Here is a 24,391-nt window from a genome sequence, read left to right on the forward strand (position 1 = left end):
CATCCCCAAATCAAACACCCCGTCCCACCCCAACGGGGAGCGATGTCCCCGTCCCAAAGGGCACCGCTTCTCCAACTGGTCCCAGTGTCCGGGCGGCACTGGGAGCCGTGAGTCAGCGGGGCGAGCGCGGGGCCGAGGTCGCGGGGCCACCGTCCCCTCCCCGCCCAAACAATAAGACATTTCATCCGCGGCTTGGTCCACTTTCAAGCTCATTTCCTGCAGGATTATCTCATCGGGCTTTGCCCTTATCGCAGCGCTTGCCGGAGGAGGAGTGCGGAGCGCACGGCTGACACCCCCGTGCTTGGAGTGGGGAAACTGAGGCACGGGGACCCTCCAGCCCCATGGGTGATGGATGTTTGGGGCAGTTCTGTGGCACCCCTGCTCCCCTGCACCCCAAAAAGTGCTGGGTGCTCAGCCTCGGGCACTTTGGGGCCGTAATTTCTCAGCCTCGTCAGCGGGGCCGCTCTCCCCGAGCCCCAAACCCCGCTGATTTCTGAGCTCCCCGTGGTGCCGGCATCCCGGCGCACGGCGCGGCCTCTTGCTTTCCTCACCGGGGACGTGCCCGACGGCTCCTTCTCCCCGCCAGCGCCCGGCCCGACCCGATTTTCCGGCCGGGCGGATCGGAGGTGCACGAGGTCGGCTCATGAGTCAGTGCCGTGGCCCCAAAACGAAGCCGTGGCCCCGAAATGAAGCACAGGGGGGTGGCCAGATGGGCTCCCCCCTGCTCCCCGTCCCCAAATAACTCAGCAGGGACACAGCAGAGGTGACAAATCACCCTTCAAACACCCGTCTTTGGTGCACCTGCCTTGCCAAAGGCTCTTCTGGGGCAGGAGGAGGTTTTGGGGTGCTGGGGAGCTTCACCCCATGTGCGCTCTGGGACCGGTGGGCAGTTGGCACCGTGGCACGGAACGGCAAAGGGAGTTTGTGCCCCAGGCAAAGCCGGCTCTGGTGCTTCAGGTGTTTCTCTGATGACAGCACTGGGCTGCTAATGAGGGCCTGAGAACTGCTGCAGGGCCTGGAAATGCCAAGAAACCCCAAATAAAAGCTGGCACGCTGCAGCGGCCCGGCAGGGAAGCGGGAAGCCGCACGGGCCGGCCGCCTGCGCACCTCTCGGCAGAGGGTGGTGGAAGCAGAGGGAGCCACGGCACCGGCCAGCAGGTGCAATTAAACCTCGAGATCTCGCTCTAATTAAGCGTGTCCCAGAAGGGAAGGAAAAGGGGTGGAAAACAAAGGGGTCTCCATCCTCCTGCGGGATGCGCATGGGCAAAAACAATCCCTAAAATGTGCCCCGCGGCTCAGCGCGTGCTCCGCTGGTGGCCGAGGATGGAGGGAGCAGGAAAATCAGGAAAAAGGCCAAAAACCAGCTCTGGAACCTCTTTTTGCAGCCGTGTTTCTTCGCTCGGTCTCGCTGGACGCTGAATTCCCCCCGGCAGGAGGGAGTTTCCCCCGGCGGGGTGCAGCGGGCAGCCGGGGCTGAGCTGCCGGCTCGAGAGAGCTCGAAGCGAGCGCCGCCGCCTCGGGATCTGATGAGTGGCTCTGACATTTTGCAGACCACAAGCTATTATCTCCCATCGCGTGAAAATACAAAGGCGGCTGCAAACCTTTGGGCTTGGAGGGGGGAGGAAGACGGGGAGGAGGGGGGGGGAAGTGGAGCGAGCTCCTCGCTGCGCGGGGAGGAAAACCTCCGTGCTGCCGGCATGGCACCGGGGCCACTTTTGGTGCCCCCAAGAGCTGGTGCCCGGTGGTTGCACGGCTGGAAAGTGATTTCCCCAGGAATGGATCAGGCTCTGGAAGGGGGGAAAATGAGGCTCCAGGAGGGTTCAGCCCTTTGCCTGGGGTTGCAGAGCAAAAAGGATCGATCGGGAACACTTGGGAAGGGTCCGGGTGCTCCTCCCGATGAAACGAGCTGCTTCATCCCGTCCGTCTGTCCGACCATCCCGGCGTCTGCACAGCCACGCGTGCTCACACCCTTTGCGCCCTTGGGCTGTGGAGCCTCACCCGCTTCTCCTCGCTCGGCTTGGAAGCCATCCGGAGGGCTGGAGGAGCAGGGGGTTATTTTTAGTGCTCCCAATTTCCCCCCCCTCCTTGGCTTCTTCATTTCCCACGGCTCCGGAGAGCGCGCAGCTGGGCTGGAGCAGGAGGCTGCACGTGGAGGTCAGGGTTTAGTGCCCTCTTCTGGAGGCTGTGGCCTCTCCGTGCCTCCGCTGAGCGCCTCCAGCATCCTCCTGGCTGCTGCCTCCAGCAAAGGGCACCCAGTAATCTGCAAGTTTTGGACACCTCTCCGTCCCTGGGGTGGTGCCGCGGTGACCGTGGGTGCCACCATCTACGCTGGAGGTGGCACTGCCACCTGATTCAGGACCCAAATAAAGCAAAAAAAGGGGAATCTGGACCCAAATGAGGTGACAAAAAGGGGCTGCCCTAAGGCTGAGCGAGATGGAAACCCAGAGCCAGGCTGCGAGCTGTGCCAGCAGCGTCACCCACCAGGAGAACCCGGGCATCCCACACCACAGGTACCAAAGGAGAGGACCACGGCAGAGCAGCACAGGAGCTTGCTGAGCATCTTGGCCACAGGATCAGGCCCTCCTTCCTTATTTTTACGTGCACCCAAAGGTGCTCTCACTTCTCCCCAAGGTGCTGCCTTCATGCCGCTGTGCAAGATCCGATGCGCGGGTGGCTAAATCAGCGTTCATTCCTCCGCATCCCCGGGGATGGATGTGGTTAAAACCCTCGAGACACCAAAACCCAGTCCTGTGCTGGCTCTTTTAGGACTCCAGCCCTGCTCTTTGGGTGCCGGGGCTCTAGGATGGGCTGCTGGAGGGTGTTGGGGACAGCTGAGCGCACCGGACTGGCCAAGTCGGTGGCGCAGCAGTGAAGAGGATGAGGATAACCTTCATCCAGCTGCCGAGCTAACAGGCTGCAGAGAGCCACAGCTGGCTGACAAAATGTGACGCTCACGCATCAGGAGCTGCAGCTCAAATCTCCTCCGGTGTATTCATGGGTGTCCCAGCCCCAGCACCCTGTGGTGGGGATGTGGGTGCGTGGCCCCGGTGAATGGGGCTCCTCCGACCGCTCCGCTGGCAAGGGGGTGCCTTCAGTGCGTGTCATTAAGGAGCAATTAATGAGTCAGGAAAATGAACCGAGGGGCAGAAATAACCCTAGGAAGCAGCAGCCTGCACTAGACACAGCCCCACACCAGGTATTTTTTTGGGGTCTCCTCCAGGACCTGCTTAAGGCAGCGCAGGGGTGCGCACCGACCTGCCCTGCCTACGGAGCTGCCGGAGTGGTCCCGGGTGGGAAAGTTTTGACATTTCCCTCGTGGGACCCTTGTGAGCCGCAGTGCCCCGTGCTCGAGGACGGCTCTGCTCGTGCGTTTTGGGGAAGGAGCTGCTGGTTTGTGGTTTGCAGCACGGCTCCGTGCCCGTGTTGGGCACCCCAAGCTGTAGGGTGTCCCAGGGCCCAGGAATGGCCTCTTTTACCCCCTTGTCCCCATCCGTGCACCATTTCGGGACGTGTCCTTGCTCCGCAGCAGCTGGGAGTTGGCAGGCGTTGTGTCAGGGCCCTTTGAGCAATCCCTTGCTAAACCTCTCCGGTTCTGATCCCTATCTCTGCGCTCCGGCGGTGACGAAACTCCAGCAGCTCGGGGATGTGCCGGGGAGGACGCGCCCCGATTTCACAGCTGCCAAGACCTCCCCCTGCTTCCGATCCCGCTAGCCAGGTGATTTCCAGCTGCCTTGCCAAGCATTCCTGCCACCCCACCGGGACATCCCACCCCAGCCTCATCCCTCTGAGAGCGCACCGACAACGCGAGCATCCCCAGCACCCCGGGCGCACGGCGTTAGGGCTGCAAATCCCGAAGGCAGCACCCAAAGCAGGGCTCCCGGGGGCACGGTTTGCTCCTTACCGAGTGAGAGCAGCTCCTCGGGGCTCAGGGTGATGTGCTGGCCGTCGGGCTGCTCGTACAGGCGGAGCTGGTAGCGGTGGTACCCGCTGCGAGGCGGGGGCGTGGGGCGCACGTAGTCTGGGGATGCAAAAGCAAACGCATGAGCTTGGTGCTGAGCTGGATCACCACACCCTTCAAGGCTGGGAGCCCCCCCAAATCCATTCTAGGTGTCCCATCCTGGGGGCAGAGCTCAGTTTTGCCCCATGGGGTTGGGGGATCCAGGTGGTGGCCAGCCCCACGTTGGCTCAACGGGGCACGGCCGGCTCTTGAAGTCCTCTTGCAGCAAGTTTTGGCTGCAGGTGGGTGCTTTTGGGGTTGGGGTGGGGGAGTTTGGGGTTATGGGCTCGCTTTGCAGAGGGGCAGGTCCCCTTCACAACCCCTAACGCATCCCAAAAGGGAGCCAGATGTGGAGGGGGCATGTCGGCGCGTTGTCACCAGCCGCTGTCCTCTCCGTTGGATCGGAGGCTGCGGGCACAGAGGACGTGATCACCTCTCTCCCCACACCCCCCTGCTGTGTCCCCCCCAAAAGGGATACAGCCCGGTGGGGTGTGAGCTGCATCGCTGCATCTGGCCCGTGTTGAACCCAAAATCTTTGTTCGTGCAACATCCCAGGCGTTGTTGGGATTCACCTGCTTTTATCTGGGGTTTTTCTTTTTGATTGTCCCTCCACCCTCTTTTTTTATTTTTTTTTTTATTATTATTTTTTGCTCTGGTTTGGAGCTCTTCCAGCAGCTGGGGAGTTTTTGAACCACTTTGGGGAGTTTTTTAACCACTTTTAGTTTAGGCTCTCCATCACTGCCCCGAGTCCCACGGCGAGCGGTACCCAACCCCTGCAGCTCCTCGGCTTATCCAAAAACGTCCCCAGGAGAGCGGGGACGGCACCGGTGTGTCCCCCTGGCTGTGCCCACCCCAGGTGAGCGCAGACCCCATCCCACTCACCCGTCAGCACGCGCCCTTTGAGGTCCCCCGTCCTCAGGTCCGTGCCCTGGAACGACAGGAGGAGGGAGGTGAGGTGCTGCCGACCCCCAGGAGGAGGAGGATTTGGGGGCACGAAGCCCTCCTGCACCCCCCTGGCTTCACCCACCTCATCCCAGGGCTTTTTTGGGGGAAATTCCAAGCCTTTTGCTCACAAAACCCACCAGCAAGCCAACATCTCCTGTCGAGCATCCCCAACGGGAGCGCGAGGGGAAGGATTTTGGGGAGGGGGTGATGCGGCGTGGCCGAGGGGTCCGGATGGATGGGAAGGGGGCCCCATCGGGCGCATCCTGCCCCTGCTGAGCCGCCTCACCCCTGACCTGCTGCACCCACTGCTCTTCCCAGCTGGCCCCCACCTCCCAGCGCTGCTTCCAGCGCTCGTAAATCCGCGTCTGACTGCACCCGTTATTCCAGTCCTGCCCACACACACGCCGCTGCCAGGGCTCCTCCGTCCCAACCTGCCCTGGGAGTTATTACCCAGAAGAAAAAAATAAAAATAAAAATAAATAATAATAATGTATATATATAAAAAAAAATTAAATAAAGATGCATCAGATAACTGCAAGCCCAAGTGCACGTGGGGAACATGGCTGGCTCCCCGGCGTTTTGGGGATCAAAGCTCTGCCCTTCTCCACGGCTGCTTTTCCCTGAGTCACGGCTGCGTGTGGCATGGCGAAGGGTTCACCTGGAAGCCAAACCCGCCGGGTCCCCAGCCCTCGGCAGCCAGAGCCGAAAATATCCCCACGGCAGCGATGCCGACCACATTTTTGGGCACTGTTGGGTCCCTTGGGTGCCGGGAGAGAAGCACCCGGGGGCTCCTCCGGACACTCTCCCTTCCCAGACGTGCAAAGAGACCCAAAACCCAAGCAGCTGGCCCCAAAAGCGAGCCGGGCACGTGGCCAGCTCCCTCCTCTTCTTCAAAGGCAGGGGCTGAGGGTTGTTCTGTGCCGGGTAGGGCTGCTCCCGTGCGGGGACCTCGCTGCTATTCCTGGCTTTGCCCAGGGCTTATCGGGAGAGGCCGGGCCTCCTCCCTGTTTCCCTGCCTGCTGATGTGGGTTCCTGCTCGCCCCGAGCCGCAGTGGGTTCGCGCTAGCCCCGGGGGTGGGAGAGTCAAAGGATAAAGCTCCTTTTAAGAGGAGAGAACAGGAAGAGGGCGGGCGGGAGAAAGTAGGGACAAGCACTGTAAACCCTGCCTATTTTTTTTTTTTTAATATATATATATTTATGTACAGTAAACAGCTCCATAAAGGCAAAAGGGGGCGCGTTGGCAGGGGGCTGCCCTGAGCCGCGGGAGAGGCTGGCGGGGTCGGCGCAAAGCCTCCCCGCCGAAGATCCCCGCCACGAGCAGAGCTAATGGATGCTGCTGAGCTGCCGGCTTTATTAATGCCCTTTTATGAGAGCATTAGCAGTCCCTAATGACACCATTTGAGCTTTTTTCTTTCCCTCTTTCCCCCCGCCGAGGACAGAGATGTTTCCAACTCGCCCGTCCGCGCGGTGCCGAGCTGCTCTGGGCAGCCTGCCCCGCGCAAGCGGCCTCAAAAATCGGTGCCACGGAATTTTCTGGGCCAGAAATTCCCCTCTGGCCCCTTTTCCTTGCTCAATAGGGTGGCGAAAACGCTTCCCCCCATTCCCAGCACCCTTGGAGGCGAGGCACCAGAGCCTCCCCGGGCCGGCCCTCGGTGCTGCCTGCTGCACGCCGAAGCGCAGGGCGGAGGGGATAAATAAATACAAATTAAGGAGGCAGTGAGTCACATTTTGTTTTCCTCTTGATCTTTTTTTTTTTTTTTTTTTTTTTTTCTTAATTCCCTTTCTTCCCCCTCTCCCGAACGTGTCTGATCCCATCGGAGAGGAGGGGAAAGGGCTGGGTGGCGAGCGCGCCAAGCGATTCGCCCGGGCGAGGACGGAGGGTTATGGAAAGTGGGTGTGGGAATCGGCACAATCGCTGGCAGGGGACCAGCACAAACAGATGACGGATGGGACCCGGGGCTGAGCAGCAGAGCGGGGCTGGGATGGGACGGATGGGACCCAGGGCTGAGCAGCAGAGCAGGGTTGGGGTGCTCCCGGCTGCCCTGGAGCGCACCCAGGGGACTTTGGGGAACTCGGGGACACCGGGGTGGTGGTGAGGGGCTCGGCTGGGTGCCAGGGGGGCCACATCCCACGGGGGTGCCGGCTGCGCTGCTCTCATTAACCGCTAATTAGCCAAGTGGGGAAGTTAATCCCCAAACGAGCAGGGCGCCTCCTGCGCTGCTCACTTGCGGGGGCCACGGCGGCTTCAAAGCCGGCACAGCCAGGAGCCCAGATTTGTTCTTCTGCCTCCCTGTGATCTTTGTAATGAGGTCGGGATTGATGAATCGGCTCCCAGGAGCACGGGGGGGGGAGCAGCGAGGGGAGGGCAGAGCCACCCGGGTGGTGAATCCAGCCTCCTGCGAGCAGACCAGAGGCTTGGGAGCAGCGGTGGAAAATGCACGATAACCAAAACTTGGTGTGGATGGATCTCACCCCGTCCCTGCAGAGAAACCTGCCCATTTTGGGGTTTTTCCCGGTGCTGACCCCGACCCCAGCAGGGTGGGATCGCTCTCATCCCAACCAGCAATGCTCGGGCTCATCCTGCTCCGAGCTTTACGACGGAGGGCATGGAAGAGAAACCCTCAGCCACGAAGATGCCCAAGAGGGAGAAGGGCAGAGCCCAGCGAGCCCCCAGCACCCCCAGACCTCAGCGTTCCCCAACCCAGCTCCCATTCACATTTTGGGTTGTTTTCACATGAATCCCACCATAACCCCCTCTCCTAACCACCTTGTCTTTACGCACATCAGAGGGCAGGAGATGGATCTGCTGCTCCTCACTGCACGAAGACAAGGATGGTGAGGAAACCCCAAATCTGGGCAGTTTGGTGCTCCACAACCACCACAAGCACCTGCTTGGTGTTGTACAAGCCCCAAAACCATCCATTTTTACCCCAACACCATGCCATGGCACCATTTTCTTAGAGGGACAGCTCGAGGGGACACGTCACCAGGCAGCATCCCCACAGCTTTGTGGGGTCAGCACCCCCCAAGAATTTACCCCAATAGCTTTTGGGATGATTAGGCAGCGATTACAGCTCGGCGTGGCCCTGCTTTATTTTCTTCTCGATGGCTCTAAATGGGGAAGGCCACCATAAAAATATATTGAAAAATAAATATCGGGCACGGCTGTAATTTAAATTAATGCTCGCCTGCTACACCCTAATGCCCCAGGGAAGGACATGCTATAGGGTTATTAAGTAAGCAAAATAAACATAAATCACCTCGGCGTTTGGCCCTTTGCAACATTTTTTTTTTTAATCTAGGAGCAGGAAAGCAGCTGAGACGAAGCGCTGCGCGGAACAACCCGCCTGGAGACCTCCCTCCTGGAGGACAAGGGACAAAAATCCCAGCATGGGGACCAAAATCCCAGCACCGGAACAGGATTCCCAGCACCGGGACAGGATTCCCAGCACCGTTCCAATTGAGGGAGGCTCTGCTGGGTGGATTTCCAGCCGGCGACGACACCTGCCTGGCTTAGGCGTTGCTGGCACCCGCGATTTGCCTATCTGCCTCTTTCGTTAGCTATCTAGGTTAGGGGTCCACGCCAGCGGGGCGGAGGCAATGATGACACCCGGGTGGTTTGGAAACTTCAGCCAAAACATTTCTGGCGAAAAAGGAAAGGGGGGGAGAGCACCGGGCTGCTGCAGAGGTGGGGTGGGTGCCGCGAGCGATGATGGGCTGGGGACTGGAGGCTGCCACGAGAGCCTCCCCGCTGCGCCTTCACCCCTGGGACCCTGGCGGATAAGTGTCAGGGTTGGCTTAAGCAAGAAAATTGCCCCAGTTGAATAAAAAGGATGATTTAAATCAGCTTAAGGAAGGCGCTCCGATGCTCCGATTGCAGCCTGCTCCAGTTTTACCCCACGGGCAGCGGCTGCGCACGCCGGGACCTGGCACCCAAAGGACCCCGAGCGCTGTCGCAACCCCCCCGAGCCGGGTGTAAAGCAGGATAAGAAATGATGGAAGCGATCACCAATAACAAGAACATGTTGGTAGCAACCCCAGCTCGCATCTGCCCGGGCTTTGTCTCGGGGTGTTGCAATTACCAGCGAGCTCCCGGTGGAGCTGGCACCCTGACGCACCGACCCGGCTGCCCCTTAGGGCGCAGGGTGACCAAGGTGGGGGGGGGATTTGGGTGGGTTTTGCCCCCACTCCGCCTGCAACACCCATTTTCTGGGGGCTGCACACCTGCGATGCTCCCCAGGGCTCTTGGGAGGGCTGGGGCATCATCAAAGCGCTGCCAAACTCCAGGGGAAGGCGCGCTGCGGGGAGGACGGAGAGATGCAAGAGCCAAAAGCAAAGCCCCCAAGATTTCAAAACAGGGAAAAACCTCGAACCGGCCAGAAAAAAAAAAAAAGGGCTGGGGAGAGCTGGAAAGGTCCTTTCCATCCCAAGCCTGTGCTGTTCTCAAGAGTGGAAAACTTGGTGCTCCTTGCGTGCGTGTAGCTTTAAGATTAGCTTGCTTTTCCAGCAGCAGATTTCCGGAGGATTCTTGGAGAAACACCAAATTTTGCCTAATTCAGGCATTTAAAGGACCGGGAGCCTGGTTCTGAGCGGAGCAGAGCTGAGCCCGCACCGACACCCTGCCCTGGGGCGGGAGGGATGGAGGATGCGCCCGCGGGGTCACCGCAGCCTGTGGGGTCGGGGAGGTTTTTGGATCGGGGTTTGCAAAGTGCCAGCACGTTCCCAGCCACCAAACGAGCACCAAACAGCACTGAGCACCTCTGCGGGCACGTGTCACGCTCCTCCACCCGCACAGGCGCTCGGGAGGCACAAAATTTCCTTTTTGGCACAAGGGGGCCCGAATTTTGGGGGTGACGCTGGCACGACCACAGCGCCTGGCGCTGCCTTTGGAGGCGCGACGCTCCAGGGGGTGCTGCCCCGGGGCAGGGGGCACGAACGCGGCCCCGCGTGCCCCAAAAAACCTCCCCTGCAAATTCCTCCTGCCCTGGCTGTCTGATCCCCAGCCCGGCACCTTCCCCGTGCGCGGGGGTGGATCAAAGCCCGCGCGTGCCAGCCCTGCAACCGCTCTGGGCCAACTTGGCTATTTCGGCATCCCTAATCTGATGGGAGCGCGGGGGAAGGAGCGTGGGGCTGGGGTTTTACTTTTTCTTTCTTTTTTTTTTTTTTTTTTTTTTTCTTTTTTCCCTTCCCCTTCCGCTGGTCAAAAAGTCTCCCCCTTCGCAGCTGGTGACGAAAAGCCAGGAGCGAGCGGCTTTGGCCCCGGCGGCGCATCCGGGTGCCTCGGGCTCGGCCTCGCAGCCGCTTCCTGACAGCAGAGACTTGGCAGCCTGCAGGAGGAGAGTCCGGCACGGTCCCCCCCCCAGGGACGTGGTGAATTTGGACAGGAAACGTCTCCAATTGGAGCGTTTCCCCCCCCTGCTTTTTTATATTTTTTTTGCAGGGAGGGGGGATCCTTGCAGGAGGAGAGCTTTGGGGTGGCCGTGAGCTCTCCGGGTTGATTTAGGTGATGAGAAAAAGCCAGGCACACTTATTTTTTATCTTTTTTCCCAGTGATTTCTGCTGCCAAGCATCCCATGGTCTATGGGGTCAGGATTTTGGGATCTGGGGATGTGGGACCCCCGCTGGCATCATCGGGGCTGCCCCATCCCGAGGATGAGGGGTTAAACGCGCTGCGGTTATCCGGCTGCAGCGAGGCTGCCAAGCTGCTCCGGTGCCACGGACTTCCCTTTTTTCCATAAAAGTCCACCGGATCCCGGATCCTGGATCCCACGGGGCGCTCGGGGCGCACGCAGGGCGCGGAAGGAGGGGGCCCAGCCTCCCCACCTGGGGCGCGTGCGAGCGCCGGGGGCCGTTTGGGCAAAACCCCCTGCTCCTCCCCAAAACCCACAGCGGAGAGCTGGGGGAAATCGGGGGCGAGTTTCCCCGTGGCTGTTTGTCGAGAGGGACCGAGGGAGAGGAGAGGGTGGGGGGCTGGCCCCCAGCCCATACGAGGGGCGTTGGATTGGGTCCGGGTGTTTGGGGTGAGCAGCCTGGGTCGGATCCCTGCCGCTGGCTGCGAGCCCCCGCGCTCGCAGCTGTATCAGTTACAGCACAGACGAGATGTCATCACCCCGTGCCTTGCATCAGAAGCGTCTTGCAACGAAGAAAGCCAAATTTTTTTTTACAGCCGAGGTGCGCACGCACACACACACCGAGCGAGCCTGGGTAATTAACTTAATAGCTTTCTTACAGAATGCCCCGTGAGTGATGCTCAACATATTCAAGTGTTGACAAGACGGCGCTGAACCCGACGCCTACACCATGGGCAAGCCAGGCACCGAGCGCAGACACACCTTCATTGTCTGAAACTCGGAGTAAAACCCCAGCCCCGCGTTGTGAAACGGCAGCCGTGCAGATGGGGCTGCAGCCCGCGGGGAAGGCGCCCGTAACCCTACAGCTGCCGGCACGGGGAAAGCTCTGGTTGGCCCCTTCCACCAGCCTGGATGTGGTTCTGGTCCCGTTGGGAAGGATTTGGGTTGTTGGTGTAGGGGAAAGTTGGGCATCGCTTGGTGTTGTGACATCTCAGCGGGGCTTAATCCCGGTCCCCCAGCCCTAAGAAGCTGCTCAAGGAAAGACTTTCCTATAAAACACACGATTTTGGTTAATCTCTGCGTGATGCCAAGGAAAAAACAGGGTGGTGCACCCCATCCTGAGCACCCGAAAAAAAATAATAAATAAATCCCTGGAAGAGGGATTTGTGGGGAAACCAGTTTGGATGGGGATGTGTTGTAAGAGGCAGCAGGGCTCCGTCTCCAGGAGACTCAGGGTGGGATCTTGAGTCAGGAAAGTTGCCCAAGAAAGGGTGGTCTTTCCGTACAGGTTTCGCCGGGTTGGGAAAGCGTTCTCCCAGCGGCTGGGACCCGCGTTGTACAACGCGTGGAGCAATCTCCAGCTCTGTCATCATCGTGCTGCTGAGCCCCGAAACCCGGCGGCCCCGCGGCCGCTCTCTGCCCCTCGGCAGCTGAATAAAAACACCCGAATCTGACCCAGGTTTGCGGGGACCTTGGCCTCGTTCTGCTTCACCCACAGGAGTCTCGGGGAGCTCAGGACCACGGCACGTGGCCGTGCCCCACAAAATGCACGGATGCTGCACCCCGTGTGCACGGTGACGGCACGAGCTGCTCGCTCCCGGGCCGCCGAGCGCCGAATTCGCGGGGCTCCGGTGTGCAGGAATTAAGGATTTAACTGGGAGTTAGCTCGGCATTGTCAGGGAATTAAAGGTTTACCTGCCGCCTTGCAGACGGAGGCTTAGAGGTTTTACAACCGGCGGAGATTTACAGCTCAGAGAAATTTCGACACGGGTCGGTTTCCCCCCGGCAGGGAGGATTTTGGCCAGGGGCTGGGCGCCCTGACGAAACACGGGCAGGTGGGAACGGCGGCGAGAGCTGGGTCCCACCGTGTTTCCAACCAAATCTCAACCCCACGAGGAGCCTGCCAGGGCTCAAAAGGAGCACAAGCCGACCCTAAATCGAGTTTTCCTTGCCTCATAACTCACAGCCCTCAGTTCAGTGGGGTTTTGCGCTCAGGTCCCTTTTCTCTCCGCGGTGGTACCGGGAGATGCAGCATCCCTTGCACTGATGGTGCCGGGGGTCTCACAAAACCAGGGCAGACCCAAAAGGGAGCAGAGGTTGCAGAGCACCAAACCACGCTTCCCCAAGCGATTTGAAGGGTGAAAGCCCAGCAGGATGCAGGGCAAACCCACCCCAACCCCCTGCAAACCCCGGGCTGCGCGCTGCCCCGCTATCAGCCCGGATCGGGACGGCGCACGGCGAGGAATTGCAGCCTGCAAACAGGCTGCAAGCAGGGCCAGGCGGAGGAGCAGGGGCTGTGCAACGCCCGGCCCGGGGCGAGCGGGCTCACCCACCCACGCAACGGGAACAGGCAGCTCCTCTTGCAGCGAGGATGGGCCCCGATGGCAGGATGGATAAAGCCGCCCTTGCGCAAGGCGCGGGGATGCGCGGCGGGAGCGGACTTGCTCGGGCTCGGGGCTGCCGGCGGCACGGGGATGGATGGAGGCCCAGGGATGGACCCAAAGCTCCGTGGGGGATGCTCACGATGGATAGAGGATGGAGCCGGGTGCCGACCCCTCTGTGTCCACCCGCAGCGGGGTTCCCATGGTCTCAAGCTCTGCTGAATTCACGCCCGCACCCGGTGCGCAAAATGAGGAGAATGACGGCTTTTCCCCCAAAATGTGGCCACCCCGAGGCAATGCCAACCCAACCGAAGCAGTGAGGAGTTGGGACCCAATGGGTCAGCACCCACCCAGGGCAGCAGCCGGGTCCCAGCAATCAGAAAACACCTGGATAAGGTGTTGGGGAGCCTGGCCGAGCTCATCCCCTCCCCAAATCTGCTCTTGGGGACCTCATTACAGCAGAAGGATGCTGCTGCGGGATGGAGCATCCTCAAGGAGCCCCAATGCTGCTTCCAGCCCCAAACCCAGCCCCTTTCCCCCCATGCAAAGCTTTAGGAAGCCCGGTGCCACTGGAACCGAGCAGGAATGAGATCAGGGGGTCCCGTCCCCTGCTCTACCCCCAGCTGGTGACTGTCCTCCCCCGTCCTGGCTGCGTGCTTCCCACTCCTTTGGTACCGGGAGGTACAAAATAGGTTGTTGTTCACGACGGGGCTGGTGATTATTAATAATAACTCTGCTGTTCGTGCTCCAGTTTCCCCAGCGCGCTGGCAGCGTGCCACCTGGGCCCGGTGATTTAGTGCAACTTAATTATTCCCGGCGTTTCATCACCTCTTGTTTTTGATGTCTGTGTCTCCGTCAGCGCCTCACCTTCGTGACTAAGAGAGCCGGGGAAGCTGTTGGAAAAGGGAGAGAAAGGGGGAAAAACCCCGAGCCGGAGGGCGTGGACTCGGCGGCGAGGCGGCTGGGGAGGTTTGGGGAGGTGTCCTGGAGGGACCCTCGGCACGACCCTTTGTGGGGAGACCCTTGGCACATCCCTTTGATGGGGGGACCCTTGGCACCCTAAATGGGGCACGATGGGGAGCTTGTAGCTCAATCCTACAGAGGATGGCTGCGTTGGCCTGAGCATCCCTTCCACCCAGATGTATTTGCACCGGGCGAAGCCGCTGTGCCAAGCGAAACTCCGTCGTAAATAGCAGCCCTTGGTTCTCCTATAGTATTTTCCATCCATTCATCCCGAAGCATGCTAGAGAAGTGGGTGGGTGTCAGTAACCACATTTTATAGGTGCAGAAGCGCTCGCTCAGCGTGCTCAGTCACTAAACTGGTGTCAGGGCTGCCACCGAAGCACCTCCCCGTGCCGCTGGGTGCCCGCTCCCAGCCCCATCGCCGTGCCCACGTCCCGGTGTCACCGTCCCTAAATGTAGTGAGGTGGCTGCTGTGATGGATCAGGGGGCTGTGCTTAGCCAGGGGCGCTTTCTGCTGTTGTTTTGGGGCATTTGGTGAAATATGGGGGCTTAGAAAGGGATCAACACCAGAGGGCTCGGCAGAAAAGGGGAATTCAGCTGCGTGTCCCTTCTGCTTGGGATGGCACCTGTGGGGTGCAGGACCAGGATATAGGGACGGGATGGAGCACCGGGGTGCAGGACGGGAAGCGAGGGCAGGATGCGAGGTTAGGATGTAGCACAGGGATGTAGAGACAGGATTTAGGGCCAGGGTGAGGATTGGGATTTAGCCCAGGGATGCAGGGACAGGATTTAGGGTTAGAATGGAGCACTAATATATAGGGCTGGGGTGCAGGAGGATTAAGGCGTAGGGTGAGGGTGTAAGGTCAGGGTGCAGGGTTGGGATGTGGGGTTGGGATGTGGGGTTGGGATGCGGGATTGGGATGCGGGATGGGGTGCTGGATGGGATGTAGGGCTGGGATGGGGGATTGGGATGCGGGATGGGATGCAGCACAGGGATGTAGGATGGGATGCAGGATGGGATGCTCACCCTGGCGGAGCAGAGGACAAGCCCAGCAGGTGCCATCCCACACGGAGCAGCCGAATTTGGGCAGTGCCCTCCTGTGGAACCAGGCCACCAAAAGGGCTTGGGGCCAGGCTGGGGCAGATCCCCAGGAGGGCACCCAGCGCTGGGGACACCCGGGCTCCCCTCCAGGCCACGCAAAACTCCGCGAGGGAGCCAGCAATCCGGGGAGCGGGGGCCCGACAAAGCCAGGAATTTTCATTAAAAGAGGAGGGGAGAGAAAAATAAAAAATTAAAAAAAAAAAAAAAAAAAGGAAAAGTATTTCCAGTATTTCCCTCTGTGTCTTTGGCCTGGTGCAGCCCTTCTGCTCACTGCTCTGTTTATACATGATAGACAACTAATTAACATCCAAGCCTCTTGAAAGGTCTTTTCAGAGGTAATGTACTGACAGAGGATGTCAGTAAGGAGCAGTGATTTGTCTAAGCACTGATCACATTGTTTCAGACTGAATGAGGTGAATATTAAACTGCTTTAAATGCACTCTTCATAAAGCACTAATTACATACTCCCGGGGGAGTACGGGCAAGGAATACTAAACAGCAGAAAAGTCAACAGAGTGCTTTTTATAGTATGTTGCTGGGTTCTGTGTTTTTCTGTCTTTCTTTCTCTTGTGCGCTCTCTCTCGCGCTCACTCTCTCTCTCTCTCTCTTTTACTGTAAAATCACAGCACGCTGAAGAATACACATTTATAGCACAATGGTTCACATCTAATTATACAGCAATCATTAGTTTTAACCTGGGTGTATTATATTTTCTTTGATATATTGTGCCCCCCGGCATCTCTCCGCATAGAAGGCTTCCAATGGCATTTTCTCCCCTCCCTCGAAAAAAATGTGCTTTTTTTCCATCATTAGCATTTGCTTATAATATTTTTATTTTTTTTTTTCTTCCCCAAACAAAAATTTCAAATTGGCAGGAATAAAAGGGGGCAAGGAGGGGAGGAGGAGAAATCCGTTTAATCAAAATAGGAATCTGTTCCCTCCCTCCTGGAATCGTGCACTTTATTATTACCAAGGTAACTCCGCTGGGTTTTTCAAGGGAGAAGGAAACAGAATGGGCCATTAATGAATTCCTGCAGATCCTGCTGCACTCCCGGTCCGGCTGATCCTTACGGGGTGAACAACCAGGCTCCGTGCATTATTAATGTCCTAATAGCACAGCGAGGGGTGTGGGGGTCACAAACCAAGCCCCCCACACAGAAAACCCCAAGACCTCATCCTATAAGAGCAAAAAAGAGCAGCGAGAGGCAGGGCCCCGCATGGGAGCAGCACAGCCAGAGCACCAGGAGGGGATGGTCGGGGTTATGGGGACGGGGATGGGGACAGGTCTGCCATCCTCAGGGCACTGCATGGGATTTACGCACAGGTGTGGATCATATGGGTAAAATATGGTTCAATATATAGGGTCTGGCTCAGATGCATAGGATAGGGTAGGATGCTTGAGCATGGAGAATGGCTTAAATGCATAGGGTCCAGCTCAGATTTGTAGGGTCCAGCTCAGATTTGTAGGGTCCAGCTCAGATGCATAAGCTCCAGTTCAGATTTATAGGGTCCCATTCAGACGCATGGGATCCAGCTTGGATTTATAGGGTCCAGTTCAGATGCATAGCGTCCCACTCAGATTTATAGAGTCCCTCTCAGATTTATAGGGTATGCCTCAAGCCCAGAATATATAGGCTCAAATGCAGGGCCTATAGCTCAAACGCATAAGAAGGGTTTAAACACAGGGGTGTGGCTTAAACCTATAGGTTTGGGCTCAAACACAAGGAGTATGACTTAAAACTGTAGGTTTTGGCTCAAACATAAGGGTATGGCTTAAACCTATAGGTTTGGGCTCAAACACAGGGGATATGACTTAAAACTGTGGGTTTTGGACCAAGCACAGCAGGTATGGCTCAGGGTGCATGGGGTATGGCTCCAACACAGAGTTTATAGGTTTGGGCTCAAACACACAGAGGTATAGAGGAGGGCTTAAATATGTAGAGTGTATAGGTTTGGGATCAAACCCTTTGGGTATGGATGAAGCAAGTAGAGTAGGATTTGAGGGGCATGGAGCGTGGCTCAGACCCACGACACATGGCTCAGACCCACACCACAAGTCCCAGACCCATGAAACAAGGCTCAAACCCACACCACAACTCCCAGACCCACACCACGTGCTGAAGACCCCAACCCTCCACGCGCTCAGCACCCCGACCCCACAGCGCTCAGCATCCCCTCCAGCCCCCGGGCTGAGCACCCCGCGCAGGGCAGGCGCACCGCGGAGAGCTGGGACCCCGCGCTGCCTCCTTCGAGGTGCAAACTTCCTTGGAAAGGAAGAGTCAGGCAGCCTTTAGATTTTTTTTTTTTTCCTCCCTTTAAAGAACATGAAAGAATCTGATAATTACTTCTATCTACCACCCAACTGTACTAATTACCAACCTATTTCTTCACAGTATGACAGACACAGGCTCTCCAAAACACATAGAGATAAATTAGCACTAATTGGTTTTCCTCTGGCTGTTTGAATTAGTATTTAAAGCTCCAATTACAAAGCAGAATAATTACTATTAATGTCCTGTCGCAGTACAAAAGGCAGATATCTCGCGAACAAGTCCAGGTGTATTATTACACTGATTACGGAATATTTAACCTGGCTCGTTAAGACAAAGACATGGGGAAACTTTAAAAAAAAAATAATAAAAAAAACAACAACCGAGAAAGTGGAAGAAAACCCCAGGTAGCTGCAGGGCCCTGCAGGGGATGGAGAGGGGCTTTGAACCCTGCGATGAGAGGGGAACTGGCACGCGGGGCTGGAAAGGGAGCAAAAAAAAGGGAAAGGCAGAGAGAGGAAGGGAGGAATGAGACAAGATGGGTTTGTGCCAGGAAATAAAAAGGGATTTGGGGGTTTGAGGGGCTGGAGCTGGGTGAGACGGTGCCGGGATTGGTGCTCCCAATCCTGAGAAAAACCACGAGAGGCAGAGCGTGGCCCCTGCTTGCTCCTCTCTGCATGGTCCTAGCCTGCTGCCTTCCTCCTCCTCCTCCTCCTCTTGCACCTCTGTGGTGGCCAGGGATGCTTTAGGGCCAGCTCTGTGCCCCAAAAAGCTCTCCTGGGGTGAGGGGGCTGCAGGGGAGCAGACGACCCCTGCCACCCCCTCTCCTCCCTGGCACCAACCCGGCCGTCCCCATGGTGCTCCCACCTTGTTAAGGTGCCCAGGTGGGTGCTCCCCTCCTGCATCCCAAAACGGGACCCCTCACCCCTTTCCTGCAGCTATTCCTGACCTGTTATCACTCTTCAATCCCATCCAAGCTGCCCAAAACCCCAAGCAGCGTTTGGCACCTCGTGGTACCCCCAGGAGCGCACGGCCACATCCCCTGGGTCCATCCTGGCACCAGGAGAGGGTCCGGCAGGGGCAGCACTGGGGAATTTGGGGGTCTCCCCTCCACCTTGTGCCACAGGGATGGGTGCCACAGCACCCAGGGTGTCACGGGGAGGGTGGGAAAGTGGTTTCCAGGTTGGGGGGCTCTGGGGTTTGCTCACCCCCCCGAGCTCCTCTCTGCGCAGGCAGCAGGGCGTTGGGCAACGCGCGGTGCCCGTTTCATCACCGGGGCGTACCAGCAGTGCCCTCTGCTGCTCCTGTCCCCTGCCACCGGCCTGGGGACACCCCAGGGGACACCGCAGGGTCCTCAGGGATCATCCTCCAGCTCCGTGACCTTTACAGGTGGCTCTGATCCGAGCCACCCTGGGGCTCCCTTGGGATTTGGCAAAAGTTGTTGTCCCTGCTGCCAACCCTGGCCGTGCCCCCGGCATCTCCGAGGGGTCACCGAGGGGGTGACGAGGGTGACAACATCAAGCCCCGAGCTTGCCAAACCCCAAACATCACAGGCAAACACCCCTGGAGCCGTGCAAACCCCCAAGGGAACCTCCCCTTGGCACGTGCCGGGCACAGGCAGGCTCCTCGGCGGCACCCATGGGTGCCCACGGAGCGGGGGCAGCAGCACCCATGGGCGCGGGGAAGGCACGGGGGGGGCCGTGGGTGTGGAGCGAGGGGCCGGGGAGGGGGGGGAAGGCCGGGGAGGGATTTCTTTTTAAGAGCTAAGGTGGGTGGCGTGCGGGGATGCCAGCTGGCGATGGGCTCTATTTCTACTGACAAGGCTTTACCCTGTAGGTGTGAGGAATTCCAATTAAATATTCAGCCTATTTGTCTGTGTGTGGGAGAGGGTTTGCTGTGCAGGAGGAAAGCCTCGCGTTCAGCTCCGTAGCTAACCATTAAGAGAGAAATTAGCTCAGTTCATCAAGGGAAGCCAGCGGAGGGTTTTCCTCGCTCTCCTACCTTGTTCCGGCTCTCGCTCAGGCGCAGCGGGGAGAGCGAGCGGCCACGGGGAGCCCTTTGGGTTGCCTTTTTCCAGCCAAACAAGCCGGAGAAGAGGCCAAAACGGGGGGAAAAAAAACATTCCTGGGACCGCAATCCCGGCCCCGTGGCTCCCAAGCAGCGATCGATGCACGGGAAGAGGGGTCGGGGGGCAGCCAGGCTGACAGATTTAATTGCGCTCGCATTTACCGGCCACCTCCTTCCCCAGCCGCTCGCCGCGCGCTAATTAATCGGCTGCCACCGAAAGCTGATGATCTTTTGAAGCCGGCTGGCAAAAAGTTCAAGCTTTATTGATTAAAGGCCCTTTTGGCATTCAGGGAGCGGATCAATGGGGCTTAAAGGATCTCCCGTGCCGGGGCAGCGCCGGCCCACGGGGGGTGATTTGGGGACGGGCTGGGTGCCCCCACCACCCCCTTTCCCTTGGCACAGCAGCGAGGCGCCCTGGGCTAAACCCCTCCGGGTGCACGCACTTTTCTGGTCAAAACACCCCTCTGGGGTGGTTTTGGGGATGTTTCCAACCAAAAATACAAAGCCAGCACAGGAGGAGCCACGGGTTTCGTCACTGGTTTTGGAGCTCGGTGCGTTTCTGCCGTTGTGAAATAACTTTCCGTTTTTTTTTTTTTCCAAATTTTAAATAGAACCCGAAGCAACCATAATTTAAAAAAAAAAAACTGACTTTTTCGCGAAACCGCAAATGATATCCTGTTTCCCTCATGCGCAGTGCCTGTATTTTGTGGAAGTAAAGTTGTTCGTAATGGGAATAAAACCGTAATGGGAATAAAAAACTCTCCCCAACGAAAGCAGCCTCTGGCTGCCCCGGGTGATGGGCACCACTCGGAGCAGGGTCGGAGGCTGGGCACTGGCAAGAAACCGCCTTTAATCAGCTCCAAATCCTCCCTGTAAATTCCAGGTGAAAAATTTAATCCTTTCTGCCAACTCCTGCCGTGCCACCTCCAGGGACGGCCGGGGACTTTGCTGATGTGTCAGCCCCAAAACAAATCCGTGAGCAGAGCCTCAGCCCCCGGTCCCGGGGGGATGCTCCCTGCCCACCACCCCCTCTCTGCTGGGGCGCACAGGGTGACCCCTTCTGCTTTTCGGGATGCTTTTAGGTACCAAATTTCCCCTGGTTTTGCTGATGCCCTGCAAGCTCTGGGGGGCAGAAACCACCTCTTTGGGGCTCGAGCATCCCCATCTCCGCGTTCGGACCCAACGGTGCCGACGCAGCCCCACTCCCGATGCTCCCCTGGCAGCACCTGCGGGTTCGGGATTGATTTTCCATCCACATATTGTTGTCTTTTTTTTTTTTTTTTTTTTTTTTTTCCTCCCTTTCTTTCCTTTAAAACCCGAAGCCAGAAACTCCATAGCAACCCGCGGCTCCCAGGGTCTGACTCCAGCGCTGTGATCGCGCTGTCACTTCGTTTAAGGCTATACCCCTGTAGGTGTGAGGAACTCCAATTAAGCATTCAGCTGGCTTGCCTGTGTGGGGGGACAGGCTTTGCTGTGGAGGAGGGAAGCCTCGGCGCTCGCGCGGTGACTAATCGCTCAGACACCGCTCGTCTGTGGCACCAGGGGAGGGCAGGGAGAGGGTTTTCCTCCACCGTGCAGCTGCCTCTGCATTCCCTTTTCGGGAGATGTGCGGCTCCCCGCCGGGCTGCGGGGCTTCCAGGCGGAAGCTGGAACCAGCCCAAGCATCTCCCCGGCGCGGCTGGGGCTGCAGCGAGCTCTTCCCGCGACCGGTTGCTTCCTTTTTTCTTTTTTTTTTTTTTTTTTCAGGGAGAAATTGGATTTGGGAGGTTTGGGGATGCTTGTTTGCACCGGGGTGCCTCGGGTGGTGCCGGGCTCCCCTTGCCACGGAGCAGCGTTTGGTGTCTCCACCCTGGACTTGCCTTTACACCCTTTGGGTGAGCATCCTTAAATTTGGGTGAGCATCCTTAAATTTGGGTGAGCATCCTTAAATTTGGGTGAACATCCTTAAATTTGGGTGAGCATCCTTAAATTTGGGTGAGCATCCCTTAAACTTGGCCCAGAGTCCCTACATTTTGCCGAGCATCCCTAATCTTGGCCGGGCATCCCTAAACTTGGCCAAGAGTCCCTAAAGTTGGCTGAGCATCCCTAAACTTGGCCAGGCATCCCTAAACTTGGCCAGGCATCCCTAAATTTGGCCAAGTGTCCCTAAACTTGGCCAGGCATCCCTAAACTTGGATGGGCATCCCTAAACTTGGCCGAGCATCCCTGAATCTGGACTGGTGTCACTGAACGTGGGCGCCAAGCCCCTCTCCCAAAATCTGCTCCCCTGCAGCGTGCCAGGGCTCCCATGGGAAGCATCTCGTGCTCGGCCCCCTGCCTGGTCCCAGACACGATGGGGAGCTGGATCTGGCCCCACTGGGAGCCCCATAGGGCTTTTTCTCCTCTTGATGCCCACGGAGCTCCCCAAAAATGACCCCGCACCCCAACGAGGACATCTCCCCCATGCTGCCACCACCGCCTGTGCCTTCTCCTAGGGGTGCCACGGAAGGATGCCCGATGTGCCACCCAGGGGACGATGCCCCCCTGTCCTTTACAAGCCCCCAAGCACGGATTTGGCCTCCCCGAGCCCCCCAGGCGCTGGGGCAGCGGGCGGGAGGCGCGGAGCAGCGGCTTCGCCCCCGCTCCCCGGGGAGGTGGGGAGGGGGCCCGGCCGTGGGCAGCGGCAGGATGCGCTGTCCCTCCCCTGCACTTCCCAGCGAGCTCTTTACATAACTTCTGCTGCTTAGTCACAGCTTCGGCTCTTTTTTTTTTTTTTTTTCATTTTTTTTTTTTTCGCTCTCTTTTGGAGCGATTTTCTCAGCCGCATCAGAGCGCGAGTCATTTCGGCAAGGGAAGTCCCTTCCTTTCTTCCGTTCCCTTGGTAACTGCGCAAATTTGCCTTTCAAATGATTCATGACCGGGGTGCTGTAGGAGTTCCCTCCTCCAACACAACGCGCTCCCACACAGCCACACATGCCCGATTAATCACTGATCACAGCCCCTTCCGCCAGGTACGCCCGGCGAGAGGCAGGATGCGACCCTCCCCTCCGCCCCGGCTGCTCGGGGGATGCGGATGAGGGATCCCAAATCTGGGGACATCCCGTGGGGTGTCGGGGAAGGGCCTCCACATGTGTCTCATGGGATGGATGGGAAGATCCATGTGCATCTTGTGGGATATATGGGAAGCGCCTCCATATGTGTCTAATGGGATATATGGGAAGTGCATCCATATACGTCTGATGGGATATATGGGAACTGCATCCATGTGCGTCTCGTGGGATGCATGGGAAGTGCCTCCATATACATCTGATGGGATATATGGGAAGTGCCTCCACGTGCATCTCACAGGATATATAGGAAGCCCCCATATACGTCTAGTGAGCTATATGGGAAGTGCCTCCACGTGCGTCTCATGGGATATAGGGGAAGTGCGCCCATGTGCGTCCCATGGGACATAATAAGTGCCACCATATATATCTCATGGGATGTATATGATGTGCCTCCATATACGTCTAATGAGCTATATGGGAAGTGCCTCCGTATATGTCTAGTGGGATGTATGGGAAGGGCCTCCATATACATCTCATGGGATGTATGGGAAGGGCCTCCATATACATCTACTCAGCTATATGGCAAGTGTCTCCTTGTGAATCTCACGGGATATATGGGAAGTGCCTCCATATACATCTCATGGGATATATAGGAAATGTCTCCACATACACCCAATGAGCTATATGGGAAGTTTCTCCACGTGTATCTCATAGGATATAGAGGAAGTGCCACCTTATACATCATGGGCTATATAGGAAATTTCCATATACATCCAATAAGCCATATGGGAAGTGCCTCCACGTGCATCTCAGGGGCTATATGGGAAGCCTCCACCCATCCATCCACCACAGCCTCTACCCAGCGCCTCCACACCCCATTCACAGCCTATATAGGGTGTCCCCACACCCCGTGCACAGCCCCCACGCGGTGTCCCCGTGCCCCTTCCCACCCTGTGCTCGCCGTGCCCCGGGCGTGCGGCAGGACGCGCGGTGCCCCGCGGGAATTCCCACGCGGGTGAAGCTGGAGCTTGGCCCCGGCTGGCTCCGAGTGCCTTGAACTTTTCCTTTGCGACAGCCTTGGCACAGCTTTATTTTTGACCTGATTTTTTTTTTTTTCCCCCTCCCACTGCCTTAGACAAAACAAGCAGCAACGGAAAAGAGGCAGAAAAGTCCTTTTTTGGTGCTTTTTGGCAACACGGCGGAGCGCGGATCCCTGGCGGCGCAGGTATCTGCACTCGGAGCTCGACTGGTGCTGCTCTGGGAGGAAAATCATCACGGTGCAAAGCACAAATGTCCCAAAAGGCCACGATTTTGTCCCTTTTGTGAGCACCAGGATGCAGGGAGCATCTTGGTTGGGAAATGAGATCAATCCGCAAACCATCTCCGTGCCGTTTGGGTATGTTTTATCTGATTTATTCTCTCCTCGTTAAGAGGAGCTAATTAACAAACCATCGTTTAAATAAACAGCAGCACGAGTGTTTGTAACCTCGGCTTTATTGAGTTGTGACAAATTATTAGCCTTTGCATGTGAAATGAAATAGAAGCATCCAGGAAATCCTTAAATCCCGCCTGCGAGGAGATGATACCTGCTGTGAAAGCGGAGGCTGATGAGCAGCTCCCGGGCAGGGCACCTCTATCGGGAGCACCTGGCATATACATATCCCACAAATAACCCCCAAAAACCCTGTTTTGGGACATTTTTGCAGCAGCAAAAAAGGCACGGAGACCAAAGCACATCAGGCTCAGCGCCCCGGCGGGTGCGCATGAAGTTTTCTCTATTCGCCATCCCATTTTTGCTTCGCCCATGGAAGGCAGGAGCCTTCCCAAATGCCAAAATCAGAATCCCTGCGAGCAGCTGGCTGCCTGCAGCGGCGGTGACAAGAACCTCGCTGTCGCCGTCACAGCCACCTCTCCCCTCGTGGATCCTTGGCAATATAATGAGAATAATCACCTAACGCGCGTCTGCACAGAGCCCGGCACCCCCGTGCTTTATTGCAGCAGGTGAAGGCACGGCACCGACGGGGGCTTGGGGATGGGGTGAAGGCAGGGACAGGCTGGGAGCCAGAA

The 24,391-nt window shown here is 57.7% G+C and overlaps 1 protein-coding gene across 4 annotated transcripts in view; it reads right to left on the reverse strand.

The window, feature by feature from the left end:
* PEBP4 (phosphatidylethanolamine binding protein 4) overlaps positions 1–24,391 on the reverse strand; it is a 61,440-nt gene that overhangs the window by 1,985 nt on the left and 35,064 nt on the right. For all 4 annotated transcript variants that reach the window (XM_068662109.1, XM_068662106.1, XM_068662107.1 and 1 more), the window contains 2 exons: positions 4,880–4,925; positions 3,902–4,018 (listed from right to left, as the gene is read on the reverse strand). In XM_068662109.1, the coding sequence (XP_068518210.1) occupies positions 3,902–4,018; positions 4,880–4,925 (163 nt within the window). The remainder of the gene's footprint in view (positions 1–3,901; positions 4,019–4,879; positions 4,926–24,391) is intronic.

Source organism: Anas acuta, chromosome 27, assembly GCF_963932015.1.
Source record: "Anas acuta chromosome 27, bAnaAcu1.1, whole genome shotgun sequence".
NCBI lineage: Eukaryota > Metazoa > Chordata > Aves > Anseriformes > Anatidae > Anas > Anas acuta.